Consider the following 17,012-nt stretch of genomic DNA (forward strand, 5'->3'; position numbering starts at 1 on the left):
ATTGCGATTATTATTTTCATATAACACGATTCTTCGTACACTAGTATAAAATGTAGGCATTTTTCGCGTTTAAAAATTAAATTTGTTTTAATTGAACATTACATTGTTATCTTCAACGTTACTGATTTATTCTGTTTTGTAATTGTTTTTTTGATTTTTTATTTTTGATCACTATATTACAAAGAATAGTTTACGGAAAAATATTTTCTCAAGATTTATATTTAATACACATATTCTCATGAACAAATTGTAAATTATTTTTAGAAAAATTAAAAAAAAAATAATAAAAATTTTGTTATACGAGGAAAATAATCGTCATCAAGATTTTCTATAACGCGTACATCGCAAATTCATTTAACGCGTGATGTATTAACAGCATTATACAAGATTCTACCATATAATATGAATCAGTACCAGATAATATACTTTTATATCAGAAGTTTCTTTGGTAAAACTAATTTCTATAAAACATTTATTATTTCTTTGATTTTTTATTCGAATTCTTTTGTAAGTTTTTGTAAGAAATTATTAAGAATCACTTGAAATCATACACCTTACTCGTAAAGGAAATCAAACGTGGATACCTACTTTCATTATTTAAAACAAGGATCAAGAATTAATTGTCGCTAGTTTCTTACTAACTGACACATCGCTTATAATTCTCAATTTTACGCACGTTTCTCCGTGTACTCTCAAATTTCCTTTACGAAACAATGACGGATTGTTGATAGTTTTTCGTCGAACGATTTTCTTCGTAAAATATGCTGGCAAGATAACAGAAAACAATCGACATTTTATAACGCAATAATTCGCATCGTTTTCGATTTAGAAAAGTAGGTAATTGCAACAGGTAGTTTCACATTAACATTGTTCCAATGTTAACAATTTTTAATTAACTCTTTGTTACGTCGCATATCAATGCACATAGTTAATATCTCTTATAGATCGATAGATGAATATTAATTACATATTCGATTTTGTATACATTTCATTCGATTGTTGACATACAAATTTTATAAAGGCGTAATTTTTCTTCAACATTATTTCTACTTTCAATTAATTAATAATACATGGAAAAAGGAAAGTCTTCAAAATATGTCGATCTTCTTTAAATTCATTTTCTTTCAATTACGAGGAATATTCAAGATGTAGCTTTAATTATTTAAATGTTATCAAATCAAGAAAATTAACAAGGTACATGTGTTATAATAAAATATTTTTATTATTCATACAAAATGTCAATTAAAATAATTAGTTATTTACAATGCTACCACATTTCTCATTATCGATGAGCAGTTTTAAACCTCTTAGTTTCTAATAAATACCATATAAATTTTCGTACAAAGAAGATCACGATGATTCGTGGCAAGCATTCGCAATATATATCGCAAATTTTGTATCTTCGTTAGATTAAACGAAGAAAATATTAGCTAAAAGAAAATGCAGAGTCAAGCGTGACTAATCGTATAGAGAAATAATGGAATTAGTTATATTTATTTTTTTTTCTCTAGGATAAATAATCCGTCAATGACGGTAGGCAATTGGAGCAACTGGAGCAATGGGAACTATTGGTTTGATAAGGGCTACAGGTTCCCTATGGACGACAGCGTTGAATCCATTAATTGGATCAGCTGTGTATTCGACGACTCGTCTGGTACCATCAGCTTCGATCAAACTATAACTGCCACTAACGACATCGCCATTTCTGCTTTCGTGTTGACTCTTCGAATCGCCTGTCAAGCTATCGCTTACATCGTAAGCGTAGGTGTATTGTGGATGAGGATCGTAATCCGTTGCTGGAGCTACAGCAGCAACAGGTAATGGAATAGCTCCTCCGTGACATAGAGCGAACGTTCCAGCTGCCATAATGACGAGTATCGACTGAAAAAGAAGAATATTGTTTATATCTTTAATTCAATATATTAGATCTTTATTGTATTTACGATTAATGTTAAATAAGTAGAATAATATTGAACACTATGCAATAATATTAAATTGATGAAAAGTAACAAGGCTATCGTTTCTCCTTGTGTAATGTATGCAAGGCGCGTTGTTTTTGAAAGCGAATTGGTTCGAATACGAAAAGGGCGAAAGTTTCACATCGCTTTACAAGCATTTCCCAAAGTGGGTTGCGACACAAGTGATTGGAGTGTGATGTGATCGCGCGTGATTGTCGACTAATAAAATCGATCGGTGATATATAATCTGTAATTTTATTAAAACAATGTGCTACCTTGTAACGATGTACATAATATTATATTGATAAATCATATTTCTAATGTAATTTCATCGATTTTTTAAATACTTTCTTCTATTGATTTATGAGATATTTCGCTTTTTTTCAATTTGAAACAATTTTTTTAGATTTTAGCTTGAAAATAAAACAAAAAATATACGAATAGGATTAAAATTATTTTAATTTTATTGCTGATCCTTGTATTTTTGTAATTAATTTACTTTATACAGAAAATATATTAACGCTCAAAATTTTATTACTTTAATAATTCATCTAATCGCATATTCTCACCTTAATAGCCATGTTTATTTTTCTTGAGTGTAATCCTATGATTTCACAGATGTACTTAGAGAGACTGACGTTCAACCAAGCAGTGACAATCGTATTTATAGGAACGACGGGGTGGTCATTCGTGAAACGTGTATCGCATCCCTCGTTGCATTGCAAACAGTTTGAAATGAGAATACGTGACGTGTATTGTATGAGACAGGAAAAGTTTCGCTCTCATTTTGAATTATTGTCATATCCTCGAATGGCTATATTACAGAACTTTATACTATATAAGAACTTTCATCTAAGAAAGAAAAATCTTTAGTTCGTAAATCGACGTAAAATAAAGAAAATTAATAAAAGAATTCAATTTTGCATTGAAAATTGCGAAATTGTTCACCCTCACATTTTCAATCGGCATTCTTTCTTGTAAACGATATAGTTACATACAGCATTCATTCATTTTTGATTACAATTACAAAGTAAAATTAAATATTTAATAGTAAAATGGTCAATAATTTTTCTGTACAACAGTATTGCTTTCGCCATTGCGTAATTCGGTGGTTTTGGTCACAGCTGCAAGTGTAACACTTCCGCTATGTTAAGTTGGCCCGCACAAAGAATACTAAGCATACACACGATTTATCGTGAAACACTTGCATTTTGATTGTAAGATTATAAAGTGTATTTTACAGTTACATTAATTTCAACATACAACTTAATTACAATTTCTTTTTTACTACTGGTCTAATATTTTTAAATAAGCACATACAAATAATAATATTTATTTTATCTATTAATTAAAATGATTAAATTTATAAATCATTAATTCTTAGATATATATAAAAAATATTTTTTTAATATTAAGCAAAATTTAAATTTATACACTTGCAAAAAAGCTTATTAATCACAGTAATTTTTTGTTAACAAATTTTATAAAATATAATATGCAATGTCTGAAAAAGACGTCATTCAGGGTAACATTCTTCGTGCATGTATTAAAATTATCTTTCATTAGGGGCATTTTGTTAAGATTAATTAAAACTTTGTATTATGTGCGATAGATGGTGTTGATAACTTATCGGCCGAACTGAAAAGCGCGCAAAATTTTTAATATGATTATTTTATTACACGCGGCAGTATAACATAAAATATATAAAATTATAAATAATCTATGATACATCTTATTTGTATATAATTTAATTTTTATACAAATTATAAGTTTAATCTAAGAATAGAATACATTATTTCTATATTATAATTATATCATTATATTTTTATAAATAGGTTAACTGTTATTTTACCGCACATACAGTTCAGAATTTTCTCTAATAAGAATAAAATATAACTCCGCCTGCATGATCGCTGGACGGATCAAGGTCAGCGATCATGTTGCCGGTCCTAAGCCCGGGAAAAGGAGGAAGGTTGTTGGATCAGGTTAGCTCCCTACCCAACGTAAAAAAATTTGCGGCTCATAGAAACGACACTCTGTCTATTAGCAGAATGGACAACAAGAATCGGCAGAATTGCACGGGATAAATCATCGATTGGCCGCAGAAGTGCGGGGCGCCCACGAAAACGATGGTGCGACAATTTAACAGTGCAATAGGCAGAAAAACGTCGTTACGAAACAGGCAACTTGCCTAAATTAAAGAATGAAGAAGAAGAAGAATAAAATATATATATGCAATAGCAAAACTGGATTTTTAATTTTTAAAATTAAAATAAGAAAGTCCATATGTCACTTATTAATTAGAAATTAGGGCCATGTAATTTTTTGCCTTTTCCTTGTAGGTGCCAATGTTGACTCCTATAATGCAAGAATAATAATTTTAATGAAATAATAAAAAGATGTTAATAGAATAAATATATATATATATATATATATATATATATATATATATACATGAATGCTATTAATAATGCATAAATATAATGAATATATATATATTTATATCAAAACATACTTCATTTTCTTCTTTAATGTCATGCTTGTTAATTCCATTAGAATCAGTTTCTGTTTGTGAAATAGAAGATAAACGAATTTTTTTCAATACTGATTTAGTTTCATGTGTTGATGATTTTGATTCTATTAAATTTTCCTGAGGTACTCTTGTTCTTTTTTCACATAAGTTTGTGGAGCTTATACTGTCATGTTTATCAGAAACCCTAAAAAATAAATTTATAAATTAATAATATAATATTAAATTTTCTACAAATATATAAATAATACTTACTGTATCGTTATATTGTTGTCACACGACTCTAACATAGGCTTTTGATTTAAATTATATTTATTTAATTCTTTACAATTTTTGTTCCTAGTTTGTCTTTGGGGTAATGGCATAGCAACTCGTTTGTATAACTCCATCAATTCAATTTTAGATAATTTTTCTAAATTTGTTATTTCAATGCATCTCTATATAAGCAAGATAAAAGTATATTATTAATTAGAAATGTTATACTATATAGAAAAATAGATATACATATTTTGAAGTCAAGTTAATGTTGATATGTTACTCACATTTTTTAATATTTGACAGAGTTCATATTCTGATAAAAGTTCTGGTTTAATTAATCGATGTGAATCTATTATTGACATTATTACTTATATACATAAAAAAACTATCTATATTACATTAAAATACTTAATTGTACTAAAATAAAGCACTATTACTTAGAGTTATCCAATTCCCATTGTTTACTCTAATAATTTTAATCAATTGTATAAAGATACTGGTAATTATTATTTATTTAAAACGAATGTGTTTATACATTCAGTATCTCTCTCCTTTAGTATTATTAAAAAAATTTAGAGTATATAACCTAGAACTTTATATTGGATAAAAATTATAAGAAAATTCCATGTTTATTTTTTAATCGTGCTATTTTAACCAATTCAAATTCTTTTTAATCTTATAGCTCATTTTCTCACGTTTGCACATTATATATAATAACACAGAAATAACCAAAAAATAAAATTGAATCAAGTTTACTATCGCGTGACGATAGAGTCTTGAAACTGTAATCTATCTTTATTCAGCGCAAAAAAGTTGGCATACGACCACCAGAACTAAGAAAAATGAAGATATACATTTAATTGCTAGCTATTTGCTAATTTGAAATCCATATGTTCTAAAATTTTTTATTCATTATTTAATTAGTTATTGATAATTAAATATTTGAACATTTTTTTCTCAGTAAAGCAACATTGTTGGCCACAGCATAAAAAATAAATAAGTGCGCTAAAGTGCTAACAAAATGTTTATTTAAAATACAAAACTTTTAACTTTATTAATTAATTATTTAATTAGTTAATAATTAAAAATCAAAAAACGTCATGAAGAGGTTATATGTTACGCGCATGCGCAACCATAAATTCAAGGTGCATGCGCACTTTGAAAAAAATAAAAGTAGAGTTGGTAAACCTGCAGGGGATATATTTAAAGTTTACTTCCAAAGGAACAACCACGGAGACTATACAAGGAACACGAACTCCATGTATACAAATGGGATATAAAAATAAGAGAGAGCCCGTGTTCTATTTCGTTTCTATATCAGAACATACCCATCATATAGGTTAAAAGAAGTGTTCCTTTCTTTTTAATAAACATACTTATATGACTTCAATAATATAGTTTTTAGTTCTGTCTTAAAAAATAACTAAGAAAAGCTGTCATACCTTAACTAATAATAGATTGCTTTTTATAATGGTCTCAAAAATGTTATAAGGTTAAATAAACACGTATATCATTGATAACTGATTAGTATAAATTTTGTTCTAAGCAATAATTGTCGCTAAATAAATTGTAAACAAATTCAATTCAAATATCATTTTGTTACTTTTTTTATGATACAGTTCTGTTATTTTGAAGTAACAATGGCCTATAAGAGACATTTCTGTATATTTAGCGTAAAGCTTGTGTGTTCTGTCAAATGTTAGAGTAAGTTGAGGAATTTATTGCAGCGAACAATTTCTGACCATGTTTACCAGTTTTATTGCGGAAGAGTAGAATGATATAATTCGTAATCTAAAATATCTTTAAGTATTAATCAAAACTTTAAATATATCCCCTGCAGGTTTACCAACTTTACTTTTATTTTTTTCAAAATGCGCATGCACCTTGAATTTGTGGTTGCGCATGCGCGTAACATATAACCTCTTCATGACGTTTTTTGATTTTTAATTAATAACTAATTAAATAATTAATTAATAAAGTTAAAAGTTTTGTATTTTAAATAAACATTTTATTAGCAAATTAGTGCACTTATTTATTTTTTTGCTGTGGTTTAATGCACTTATTTTTTTTTTTTGCTTATTTATTTTTTTGTAACCTCTTCATGACGTTTTTTGATTTTTAATTAATAACTAATTAAATAATTAATTAATAAAGTTAAAAGTTTTGTATTTTAAATAAACATTTTTTTAGCAAATTAGTGCACTTATTTATTTTTATTTGCTGTGGCCAACTACGTTGCTTTACTGAGAAATAACACAAAAAAATTTTCCAATATTTAATTATCAATAACTAATTAAATAATTAATAAAAAATTTTAAAACATATGGATTTCGAATTAGCAAATAGCTAGCAATTAAATGTATATCTTCATTTTTCTTAGTTCTGGTGGTCGTATGCCAATTTTTTTGCGCTTCTTTATTCGATATATGACATATATAAAAATATTTATCTATAGCAGATAAAATAATAAATAATTATGTTCAAATAGATAAAGTAAGGATTACCAGCGTATTAATAATTCGTAAAATTTTAAATAATAAAACGTATTTAATTTAAATATAATATATATTATCAAAAATAAGTATGTTAAATGCAGTACATTAGAATTAAAAATCACAGAGCAATGTTTTCTAAAACTAACTTTATTCATGTCATTATTTAATCAATCAGTGTTGTATTCAATATGATACGTTTTTTCTTCCATATTTTATTATTCACATATTTATTACCTAACTATAAAATGAAAATAAGTACATATACAAAACTATAACAACAATGGAAAACAGTAAACAACAAAGATACATAACATATAATTGTAATACATTGACAGAGTGGCTTCTTTATATATAAATTATATGCAAAGTACATTAGGTTTGTATCGTCCTTTCATGAATAACATATATCGTTGTAAGGAAAATTTATATTTTTTGCAGAATAAATTCATTTGTTTCGTTAGAAGAATTATGCAGGTATACTTTATGTGTACGACAAAACGATGTCATTTTTATGCAATGATTAAACTGGCAATACATTTCTGGAATAGAATGTGTTCAGAACTATGTTTTTATATATAAAAAGTCTTCTTATAGTATGTATTACAACCTTAGCTGTGCATGATTTCGATATCAACGACTTTTGAAACTGTTAATGCAGATTTATAAAGACTAGATGATACTGTCTCTGATATAACTTTTATTTTGTTTTACATTGCTGAAATCGTTTCAACATCGAAACCTGAGATTTCCATTTTAAACTCCAGAAAAAATGCTGCAGTTTTATTTTTTATTAAAATTATTTTTTAATTGTGGCTTGTTCTTTAAAGCAGTTATTTGAGACTTTCTTATTTGACATACATTGGTAAATAGTAAAACATTTATCTCTCTTCCTCTGTACTGTTGGCCTTATTATCATTTCATCCATAATAACTAATTTTAATGATAGATTATGATCACAAAATGAAATGAATAAGTCTTTTATACTGATAATTTATACTGAAAATTTGATCAACATGATCTTAATATTATTATAGTATCTCTGATAATTTCACATTATTAACATCATAAGTTACAGGCAATGATTTGCCCATATCAGCAATATGTCGATATAAAGGTTTAGACATTTGCAATGTTCCACTTCGTAATATTCGTACGCATTTATGGCGTAACTTCATTTATCTCTCCAATCATGAATGTATTATTCAACAAGATTGTGACCCTTTTTTCTCATACATGATATATAGTAATATTGGAAAATTTCTATTTAAAAAATATTGAATAAATATATAACGATTTTATACAATTGTACTGTATATACTTTTCATTCCGAAATTAAAAATTAAAGTGGAAGTAAAAAGGCACTATTTTTGGGTATAGAAAGCAATCCTCTTCATAGGCCTCTCTATCTTCTATCAGTTAGAATGTAATTTAATATCTCATGTTATAGAAGTTACGCCGTTACAATCGAACAACGCTCATTCTATTTTATTTTTGAAATCGTATTCATTACTTAATGAATGATATAATTAAATAAAAATATATAAATAAATTATGAGCGTTAATCCTTACAACAAAAATTTCATAATACCTTATGATACACTGGAAGCATAAAGTAATGTTACTTGTATATCTTATTATAAATTATAATAGAATTATTATATTGTAAACAATTACTTTTTTATTATCACTTAATAAATTTGGTTAATTGTGAAACAAATTAAAAATTAGCAAGAGAATGTTCAATTGTTCCACGCACAGCACATCATTCCATGAAGATTATGATGAATATTGTCTCATCATAACTGCATTACATAAAAAGACCAATATATTATATTGACTGTCGAGGATGACATCAATTTAACAATCATTAAACAGGTGTTTCATGATCAGTCTCTTCAATTCTTCCCAATCTCCAAGCATTTGGATCGCCTGCTGCTGTAAATTTAGAATAATATTTCAAATTACATGAAATAGAAATAAAAGACTTGGACTAAATACATATAAGAAATTTTAAATTTACTTTCGTAAAATGAATCTCAAACATTAATTGATTGATATAAATAAAAAATAAAAGTCACTTATTAAATTAACAATACCTATAGTAAATAATTGATCTTTTATAGCACTATTTCAGACATTTTAATAAATAAAAAAATAAATATTATCCCAGAGAATTACTCGAAGTAAATAAAATTAAGCCTAAGTGGTTATTGCATGTTTCGTAAGCTTTATCAAATACTGATAATAATGCACACACATGCACATAATTTTAAATCAACATTAATAATATCGTTTATGATATTTTTCCACCTAATGTGTCTGAATTAATAAAATTAACTGAAAAAGAATTTATATTTTTAGCTATTTTCTATAAATATTTAATACTACATATGTATGTGTGTGCCCATAATTATGAAAGTGGTCTAAGTCATATATTTCTTGTTTCGAGATATTTAAAGGATTACACTTGAACATTAAATGAATTCTATATAATATTGAAATAACAAACATTATCTAACGGTTCATTTTTGACAATATCGTGAAAATTACATTTAATTTATTTAGTTTAAAATAATGTGGTGTGAAATAACTAATAAACTCATTTTTTTTTCATTTTGACTTAGACCACTTTCATAATTATGGACAAATATAAGTTACTAAAATGAATCAATACTGATATATAAACACTAAAATAATTAGTAATTATTTTCTTAGATCTAAATTTAAAAGTAGAAACAATAAGACAGATGCTTAAGAGGGACCTACCTGCATACAATAATCAGGAGAAAAGAATAAATGAAGTCATTCTGTCAGAATCATGTGAGATGTGTATGCTCGTTTCAAAAACATAATATATGCAATGCAAACAAACGTGCTAAATAAAGGCACAGTTTGTATGCAAAATCATTATAAGGAAGATTGAACGTTGTTTTGCACAGGATTTAAAGGACATGTATAAGGCACGCACAGATGATTTGTATGATGTAAGGCATTGTGTAGTACTTCTTGGCTCATGTACAGCAGCGGCATTCTCTCTTCTATCCAAAGCAAAATCAAAATTGATGCAAAATTAAAAAATTAAGTAAATAACAATAACTGCAGGTAATAAATATTTTGCCTAACTATTAGTTAATCATTTAAATGAATTTTACAGTGCTCCCTTCATACAGAAAATTTGATACAAATTTGTCAACCTTCCATGTTAAAAAAGATAAGTTTTTATAAGATATAAAAGCAATATAATATAAGAACAAAGTAGTAATATAAGTACTAATAAAAAGTATTTTACTATTAAAAAGAGGATGCATATCAGATATGCAGAGAAAATCAACCATAACCATAAGTTAAAAGGGAAAACACATTAACATGCATATTGACATGCTATATAGAAGTCATATCAAATTAAGTGTATAACACAGTTGTGTGTGGGTATTTACAATACAATGGAATTTAAAATACATACTAAAAAATAAATTATATTAAACATTTATTATAATGTTTACTACTAAGGACTGATATGCTTAATATAAATTAACACTAATCTTTTACAAAAAGTTAGTTAAAATAAAAATAAAAGTAAAAGCATTATTAAACACCTAAATATGTATATAATTTTTTGTCATAAAGGATCCTGTTATTTTTGTTTGGAAATTCATTCCATTTTAACATTACGTTAAATCCTGAGTTAAAAAGGATTAATATTGCTCATAAACCATTGAGTCTCATTTAAACATAAACTGTTTCTTTAACACATAAACATGCTTCTACATAATTTTAATCAATTTTACCTTGAAGTTGACGACTGATAAGAGCAGTAATCCCCTGACTATCACCCGTTTTTTTAACGACAAATAGCTTAGTATCTGGATCATTTTCTAACGTCCCTATGCTGCCAAGACCAATAACTTGTCCATTTTGTTGCTGATGACTGCTAGCAGCCATTGTTTCACTAACCTGCATTATAATTATAATGTATGTTATTATTACGTCTTAAATAAACGTAGACTTTTATCTATTGTTTAGTTATTTTGATTGTTTTTTAATAATAATATGAGAAGATGATGAAAGAATTACCTGCATCAACTTTTTAACTACATCTCTGCCCAGAATATGATCAAAAACTGCCTGCAGGAATTGATCACTAATAATGCTTAACTTTAACTTATCTCTGTGCCATAATAATATCCTTGATTCTTCCATGGCTGTTATAGATACCTAAAGAATAAAATAGTAATTAGTTTATGTACTCTATACATTAAATGTAAAATAAAATAGAAATACCTGGAAATATTCATCTGTAGATACACCAAACCATTCTGGAGAATCCAGGAACTGATGTGGGAAGACAATATGCAATGCTCTTCCATTCTGTGATACAACTAATCTATAGTGAAACAAAAACAAATCATCATCTTTACTTTAAATCAACAATGATTTGAACTAATGATTTGTATGTACAATCCTAATTATAACTTAAATTGTAATGTTATTTGTATCAAATTCATTTTTGTTTGTTCAGTTCTCAAAGATGAAAAATTAAATACTCACTTTCCTGATAACACCAATGATAAAGAGTCAACTTTTGTTACTTTCTCTTGAGCGTAAACTTCTTGATATTTTAATTGTCTGATGATCTTCATACAATTTAAAACTTTTTTGAATTGATGGCGAGATACTCTCAATGGCTGGAATACAGCAATATATACCTGTATATCAAAAACTAAGTATAAGACATTTTTTGTATATATGAAATAAAATTCTTATGTAACAGTTTTAAAGGATCATTAATATATTTTTAATATAGGCACTATAACTTATCTATATAAAATTAACTAATATTAAATATTAATTAATAATAATAACTTATCTATAAAAAATAATCTATATTATTATCTATATAGGCACTATAAACTTATCTATTTAAAATTTATTAAAAATTGCCATGTTTTACTCCTGAAATCGGTATAAAACTAATAAATTTAAAAATGTTTACATAATTTAAAAAAAATAAATAACACATGCTTTATATACTATATTTAGATAACAATAGCTACAATATTAATATAATGGCTATAATTGATTACGAGCTACGTTTCTTAGCTCTGTTAAGAGCTATCTCTACATCATAATAGATATTTAATTTTTCCAACTGTTTTCAAAACTTAGTTCAATTAGATCAAGATCATTATCACATATAGTAAATGATAAAATTAATTAAATGTACTTTACAAATTAGAAAATATTTCCAAAAAAGTTCTGATCAGTTGGAATTTCCAAATGCACATTTGAAAGAAGTTTCCACATTACAATCTACAACAATGCATTCCTTAACAAAAGTCTAATCACTAATAAATTTATTGTTATGCAAAGCATAACTATACATCATTTTCAAACATATTTTAAGCTATGCAATACAATACATATATCAATCTACTTTTTGTTTTATATAATATAAATATATATATACTTTTGATAAATGTTTAGATAACTACATATATATTTGACAAATAAAAAGAAATATTATAAAAACTTGATTATGTAATATTATGAAATAATATGAAGCATCTTATATACAGAATGTAACATTTTTCAAACCTTAATAAATAACTATCAATTTCTAATAACCAGTTGTCAATTTATATACTTTTAAAACAGATCTGAATATGGGAGTTTATTAAAAATCAAATACATATTTTCTCCGCCTAAACGATATGTTCTCCTATGCCCAGATCTGTGTTAGGATACTGCATAAATATTAAATGTGCAAAATAAAATATTGTAACATTGCTCTAAGTCATTATAGCTTCTCTATTGTTTTTTACTTACCTCTTCAACTTCCCTTGAAAACTTGATAGGCCTGAGTTTGTAAAGAAGCGTGCATACATGGACGAAGTTGATGACAACAAAGAGAGCATTCCAGAGCACGACGTCCAGCCAGCAAGCTATTGTCCAGCCCCACAAAGCAAGAAAGGCACAGCCCACGAGCAGAGTGCACCTTAAATAGAGGACACCATGTATGCCACTTGGTGCAAGGTGTGACAATAGGAAGAAGACATTTGCTAATTGAAAATAGACATGGTTCACATAAATTCCTTGATAGGGTTGGCAGGTAAGAACTCCGTGGAGAAAGGTTGGAGGCACTGTTGGCGAATGAGGGTGGCCAGTTCCATGGCTGACCACTGACAGTCCAGAACCTATGAAATATTAATAAAAGAAACTGTCCCAAGAAAGTAGTGAATAGTATTTGTGAAATTTAAGAAGTTAGATATGATGAAGAAATATAAAGTGTTTTTAACAATATAAAGTGATTTTAGAAAAATTTGAAAACATTACAAAAGAAATAAAACTAGAATTATCTATTCTACGTCAAACTACAATGTCATAAAATTTATGTATGTACATTGTTATTTGTATTCATGTGTATATACCACAAAAGCAAAGCAAAACTGTACAAAATTGAGATGTACACTAATGAAGATGTATACATACCTGCTCTATCATCAGTGGTCACATTCCTACATTCGTCATTCTCATGATGCGTAACAGTTGGTGATGATATATCTGACGTGACAGTGTTATGAGGTATATTTGATGTATCTGCATTTGTCAAACTAGCATCAACACTGTTAGAAATTGAATATAGAAGTATAAGGAATGAAATAGAAGCACCCAAGCCTTCTCGGCTTCCTATTAAATCAAAACAGATCCACATCCCCGCATTACCACCGAATTATCCAATTTCGTTTCAGTCTGTATAAAAATAATTTTGTCAATTTTGTTAGTCATTATAGAGTAACAAAGAAAACCAATACTTGAAGCTACTTCCAACATGTTATTATCTAGATAGTACAGTTAACTATTGAGTTATTAATTAATGACTAGAAATTATATTTCATACTTATTCATAAACGATGTAACAGTGAATTCTCTGTGCCATTTGTGAATATGTAATTTTTGTTTATGTGTCTACATTACTCTCAGCTAAAATTAGAACTTGAAGATGAAAACCATCTTGTAGGCTTCAGATCAAGAAAGGATATTTGCATTACAAACAACTGCGGGAAGACAATGTCAACATCTGTAATGTAAACCAACAATATATTTATTGCAATTACCGTGCACAAAGAAGTATAGATCATTACTAATCATTCATTAAATATTAATTTTTTAAATATTAACTTCCAACTTCACAGTAAATTTATATATATTGTAATATATTATATTATTTTAAAAATTATAATTAATTTTCTAAAAACTACCGATTATTAATTATAAAATATAGTATTATTAAAAGTCTATTGCACAAATTAACTGATAATATTTAATAAAAAAATATAGAGGTTATATAGATTAAATTCAACTTCTGTTATATATGATTATATTTAAAATTTTGTAATATCTACTATTATGAATATTATATACACTATGGTTTTAACGTTTGAATCAAAAGCTTTATTTAGTATACACATGAATGAGTGTATGAAAAAAAAACTGTAAGCTCGATAAAATTTAGTAACTTATTTCGGAATATAAACAATTATGCTTTACAGAATGTATTGACGATAAAAATAATTTTTCAAGATTGTTTATATAGTAATTAAAATTGTACAACTCGTTATTACTAAAATTATTGAGAAGTTCACAAAATATAGAACACTTTTAAGAAAAAACTAAGCTTGAATTTAATAGTAAATAAAATATGTTAATCATTTTTTATTGTTCAATTTTTCATTAAAATTTAAAATCTAATAATCAAAATATATTTTTTTGATAATGTATGTTTACGAGATTGAGAATATTGACGCATGTTATTAAGTATCGTATTGAAATCAATAAATAACTTACTCATGGAAGATTTAAAATGATGTGGGCTTACGTAAGGCATACGAATAAATAAATAAATAGAAATTTAAAATATTTCCTTATGATTGCTAGAATTATTTGAACTCGATATACGAAACAAATTCACTTATCCAATAAACGTCAAAGTAGCAGAAAGACGTTACTGTAGCAGGGACAAGTAAAGATGATGGTAAAGCACAAGAGGGGATTAAATAGGCCACGCTACAACTAATGAGATACGTTCGAAAATGTACCACCTATAAACAAGAAAAATACTCGCTAAAATATTCGACGTATTTCTATGAAATCGCTTATAGGTAAAGAAAAATCGTTGATTGGCGTTTTCTTATTATCTTTCTATTTAATTTTAAGGTTTGTTTTAATTTTATTTTGTCTAGTATCCGTTAAGTGGCAGCACAATACAATTGCTATGCAAGAAAGGATCTACAATGCTTGATATCATTGACAGAATTTGGAGGTTGTTTTAAATAACATTTTGAAGGTGTATTTGAAACTTTTAATTCCATTTCCATATCTATGCATGTGTATCTGAATATTAGTATATATGTATTGATAACAGAAGCCGATAAAATGACAACGGAAAAAGATTTAGTAAATGGTATGCATTAGAAATTGGAACTACTCTGCACCACTATATATATAATTTTAGAAATATCTTTTGCATAGATTACAATACATAAAACATAATTGTTAAGTATTTTGTTATGTTTCTTTAGCGGTAAGAGAATCTTTGGAAGCTGGTGGAGAACTTGGTCGTATAAGGGCTGAAATGCGAACTGAAGTTTTCAAATTATTAGATAATTCCAATTCAGAAAATAAATTACAAAATTCGAAACAATCTTCTGATATTGTTATCTTTAACGAGCTTGTTCGCGAATATCTAGATTGGATGGGATTTAAATATAGTTCAACCGTATTTGTTTCAGGTAGAAAAAATGTTAAATTATATCATTTAATTTATATTTTAGGAAATACAATGTTTAATCTACATTAATATTTTCATTGAAGAATGTGATCTTTCAAAACATCCTTATGATCGAACGTTACTAGCACAAACTTTGGGAATAAAGGAAACTGATACAAGTAAAAAGTTGCCCTTGCTTTGCGGAATAATAGATACATTAAAGCATATGAAAAATTCATGAAAACATTTATATACATGTATTGATGAGGTATGCTTAGTAGACACACTTATTTTTGTATCGCATTTGTTGAATTTATATATGAATTGAACATTAGTATTTATTAATAATATATAGAAATAAATTATAAAAATGTTATTCATTTTAATTCATTCAAAATTTAAATTCAAAATGATATACTTAATATTGCATTAATCGAAATAAGCAGTATTGATTAAGGTAGAAATACTTATATAATTTTAATTTTTCCCTTGCTTTCGTATTTATAAAAACTCCAACACTTTGCTTACTTCATAACTTGTATTTATTTACTTCTTAAATTGTATTTTGTTGTACTGATTAAATTTTCTATTTTTTAAGTATATTATTATTATTATTTCTAATGAATACATAATCTGAAGATTTTTACATCATAATTATATTAAAGTACACATGAAAAATTAGGTTTTAATGTATAAATAAATTTTAAAAGGCATTAAAAGAATTTTTATTTTTTATTTTCTGATGTCTTATTATATATAGATATAATACATCATATATCTATTACATACATGATATATTATATATATATATATTTGTTGTGTATAATATTTATTATATATATATATATATATATATATATATATATATATATATATTACATTATGAAAGTACAATATAACATTTAGATAGCAGAAATCTTAAAGATAGGTGTTCTTAAGCAATACCATTATTGGAAATCTTAAGAATACTATAAGCTACTGACAGCTATAATGTACATCTCGTC

General features: G+C 26.5%; 4 protein-coding genes across 6 annotated transcripts; 1 reads left to right on the forward strand and 3 right to left on the reverse strand.

Moving 5' to 3' along the window:
* Nucleotides 1-1,199: 1,199 nt before the first annotated feature.
* LOC122519264 (larval cuticle protein A2B-like) lies at nucleotides 1,200-3,280 on the reverse strand. The gene is made up of 2 exons (XM_043638611.1): nucleotides 2,528-3,280; nucleotides 1,200-1,881 (listed from the first exon to the last, which is right to left on the reverse strand). The coding sequence occupies exons 1-2, from the start codon at nucleotides 2,537-2,539 to the stop codon at nucleotides 1,525-1,527; spliced, it is 369 nt and encodes a 122-aa protein (XP_043494546.1). The 5' UTR covers nucleotides 2,540-3,280; the 3' UTR covers nucleotides 1,200-1,524.
* A 916-nt stretch (nucleotides 3,281-4,196) lies between these two features.
* Nucleotides 4,197-5,616, reverse strand: LOC122519254. The gene is made up of 4 exons (XM_043638600.1): nucleotides 5,031-5,616; nucleotides 4,744-4,925; nucleotides 4,474-4,675; nucleotides 4,197-4,316 (listed from the first exon to the last, which is right to left on the reverse strand). The coding sequence occupies exons 1-4, from the start codon at nucleotides 5,106-5,108 to the stop codon at nucleotides 4,266-4,268; spliced, it is 513 nt and encodes a 170-aa protein (XP_043494535.1). The 5' UTR covers nucleotides 5,109-5,616; the 3' UTR covers nucleotides 4,197-4,265.
* Nucleotides 5,617-7,372: 1,756 nt separating this feature from the next.
* LOC122519271 (popeye domain-containing protein 3-like) lies at nucleotides 7,373-15,300 on the reverse strand. Of its 3 annotated transcripts, none has more exons than XM_043638640.1 (9): nucleotides 15,087-15,295; nucleotides 14,140-14,319; nucleotides 13,731-13,991; nucleotides 13,068-13,435; nucleotides 11,790-11,947; nucleotides 11,523-11,625; nucleotides 11,316-11,456; nucleotides 11,030-11,195; nucleotides 7,373-9,176 (listed from the first exon to the last, which is right to left on the reverse strand). In XM_043638640.1, exons 3-9 carry the CDS (start codon nucleotides 13,951-13,953, stop codon nucleotides 9,109-9,111), a joined length of 1,227 nt encoding a protein of 408 aa, XP_043494575.1. In that variant the 5' UTR covers nucleotides 13,954-13,991; nucleotides 14,140-14,319; nucleotides 15,087-15,295; the 3' UTR covers nucleotides 7,373-9,108. The 3 variants fall into 3 exon arrangements, with proteins under 3 accessions (XP_043494575.1, XP_043494559.1, XP_043494568.1); XM_043638624.1 differs by lacking the exon at nucleotides 7,373-9,176 and adding an exon at nucleotides 10,052-10,279 and having other exon boundaries at nucleotides 15,087-15,300; XM_043638633.1 differs by lacking the exons at nucleotides 7,373-9,176; nucleotides 14,140-14,319; nucleotides 15,087-15,295 and adding an exon at nucleotides 10,052-10,279 and having other exon boundaries at nucleotides 13,731-14,133.
* Nucleotides 15,301-15,308: 8 nt separating this feature from the next.
* On the forward strand, nucleotides 15,309-16,602 carry LOC122519287 (centrosomal protein 20-like). Its single transcript, XM_043638654.1, has 4 exons — nucleotides 15,309-15,400; nucleotides 15,482-15,702; nucleotides 15,821-16,030; nucleotides 16,113-16,602. The coding sequence occupies exons 2-4, from the start codon at nucleotides 15,621-15,623 to the stop codon at nucleotides 16,247-16,249; spliced, it is 429 nt and encodes a 142-aa protein (XP_043494589.1). The 5' UTR covers nucleotides 15,309-15,400; nucleotides 15,482-15,620; the 3' UTR covers nucleotides 16,250-16,602.
* The last annotated feature ends 410 nt before the right edge of the window (nucleotides 16,603-17,012 follow it).

This window comes from Polistes fuscatus, unplaced genomic scaffold (assembly GCF_010416935.1).
Source record: "Polistes fuscatus isolate 324 unplaced genomic scaffold, CU_Pfus_HIC Scaffold1, whole genome shotgun sequence".
Classification (NCBI taxonomy): Eukaryota; Metazoa; Arthropoda; class Insecta; order Hymenoptera; family Vespidae; genus Polistes; species Polistes fuscatus.

What these genes read in the sequence shown, in the direction of transcription:
- LOC122519287 (XM_043638654.1), top strand. Translation starts at nt 15,621, where the DNA reads ATGCATGTGTATCTGAATATTAGTATATATGTATTGATAACAGAAGCC. An exon ending in GGAAAAAGATTTAGTAAATG is followed by an intron (nt 15,703 to 15,820) that starts GTATGCATTAGA and finishes ATGTTTCTTTAG; the next exon opens with CGGTAAGAGAATCTTTGGAA. An exon ending in TTCAACCGTATTTGTTTCAG is followed by an intron (nt 16,031 to 16,112) that starts GTAGAAAAAATG and finishes TTTTCATTGAAG; the next exon opens with AATGTGATCTTTCAAAACAT.
- LOC122519254 (XM_043638600.1), bottom strand. Translation starts at nt 5,108, where the DNA reads ATGTCAATAATAGATTCACATCGATTAATTAAACCAGAACTTTTATCA. An exon ending in TCTGTCAAATATTAAAAAAT is followed by an intron (nt 4,926 to 5,030) that starts GTGAGTAACATA and finishes TTGCTTATATAG; the next exon opens with AGATGCATTGAAATAACAAA. An exon ending in ACATTAAAGAAGAAAATGAA is followed by an intron (nt 4,317 to 4,473) that starts GTATGTTTTGAT and finishes CTTGCATTATAG; the next exon opens with GAGTCAACATTGGCACCTAC.
- LOC122519271 (XM_043638624.1), bottom strand. Translation starts at nt 13,953, where the DNA reads ATGTGGATCTGTTTTGATTTAATAGGAAGCCGAGAAGGCTTGGGTGCT. An exon ending in GACCACTGATGATAGAGCAG is followed by an intron (nt 13,436 to 13,730) that starts GTATGTATACAT and finishes AATATTTCATAG; the next exon opens with GTTCTGGACTGTCAGTGGTC. An exon ending in TTTCAAGGGAAGTTGAAGAG is followed by an intron (nt 11,948 to 13,067) that starts GTAAGTAAAAAA and finishes TTTGATATACAG; the next exon opens with GTATATATTGCTGTATTCCA.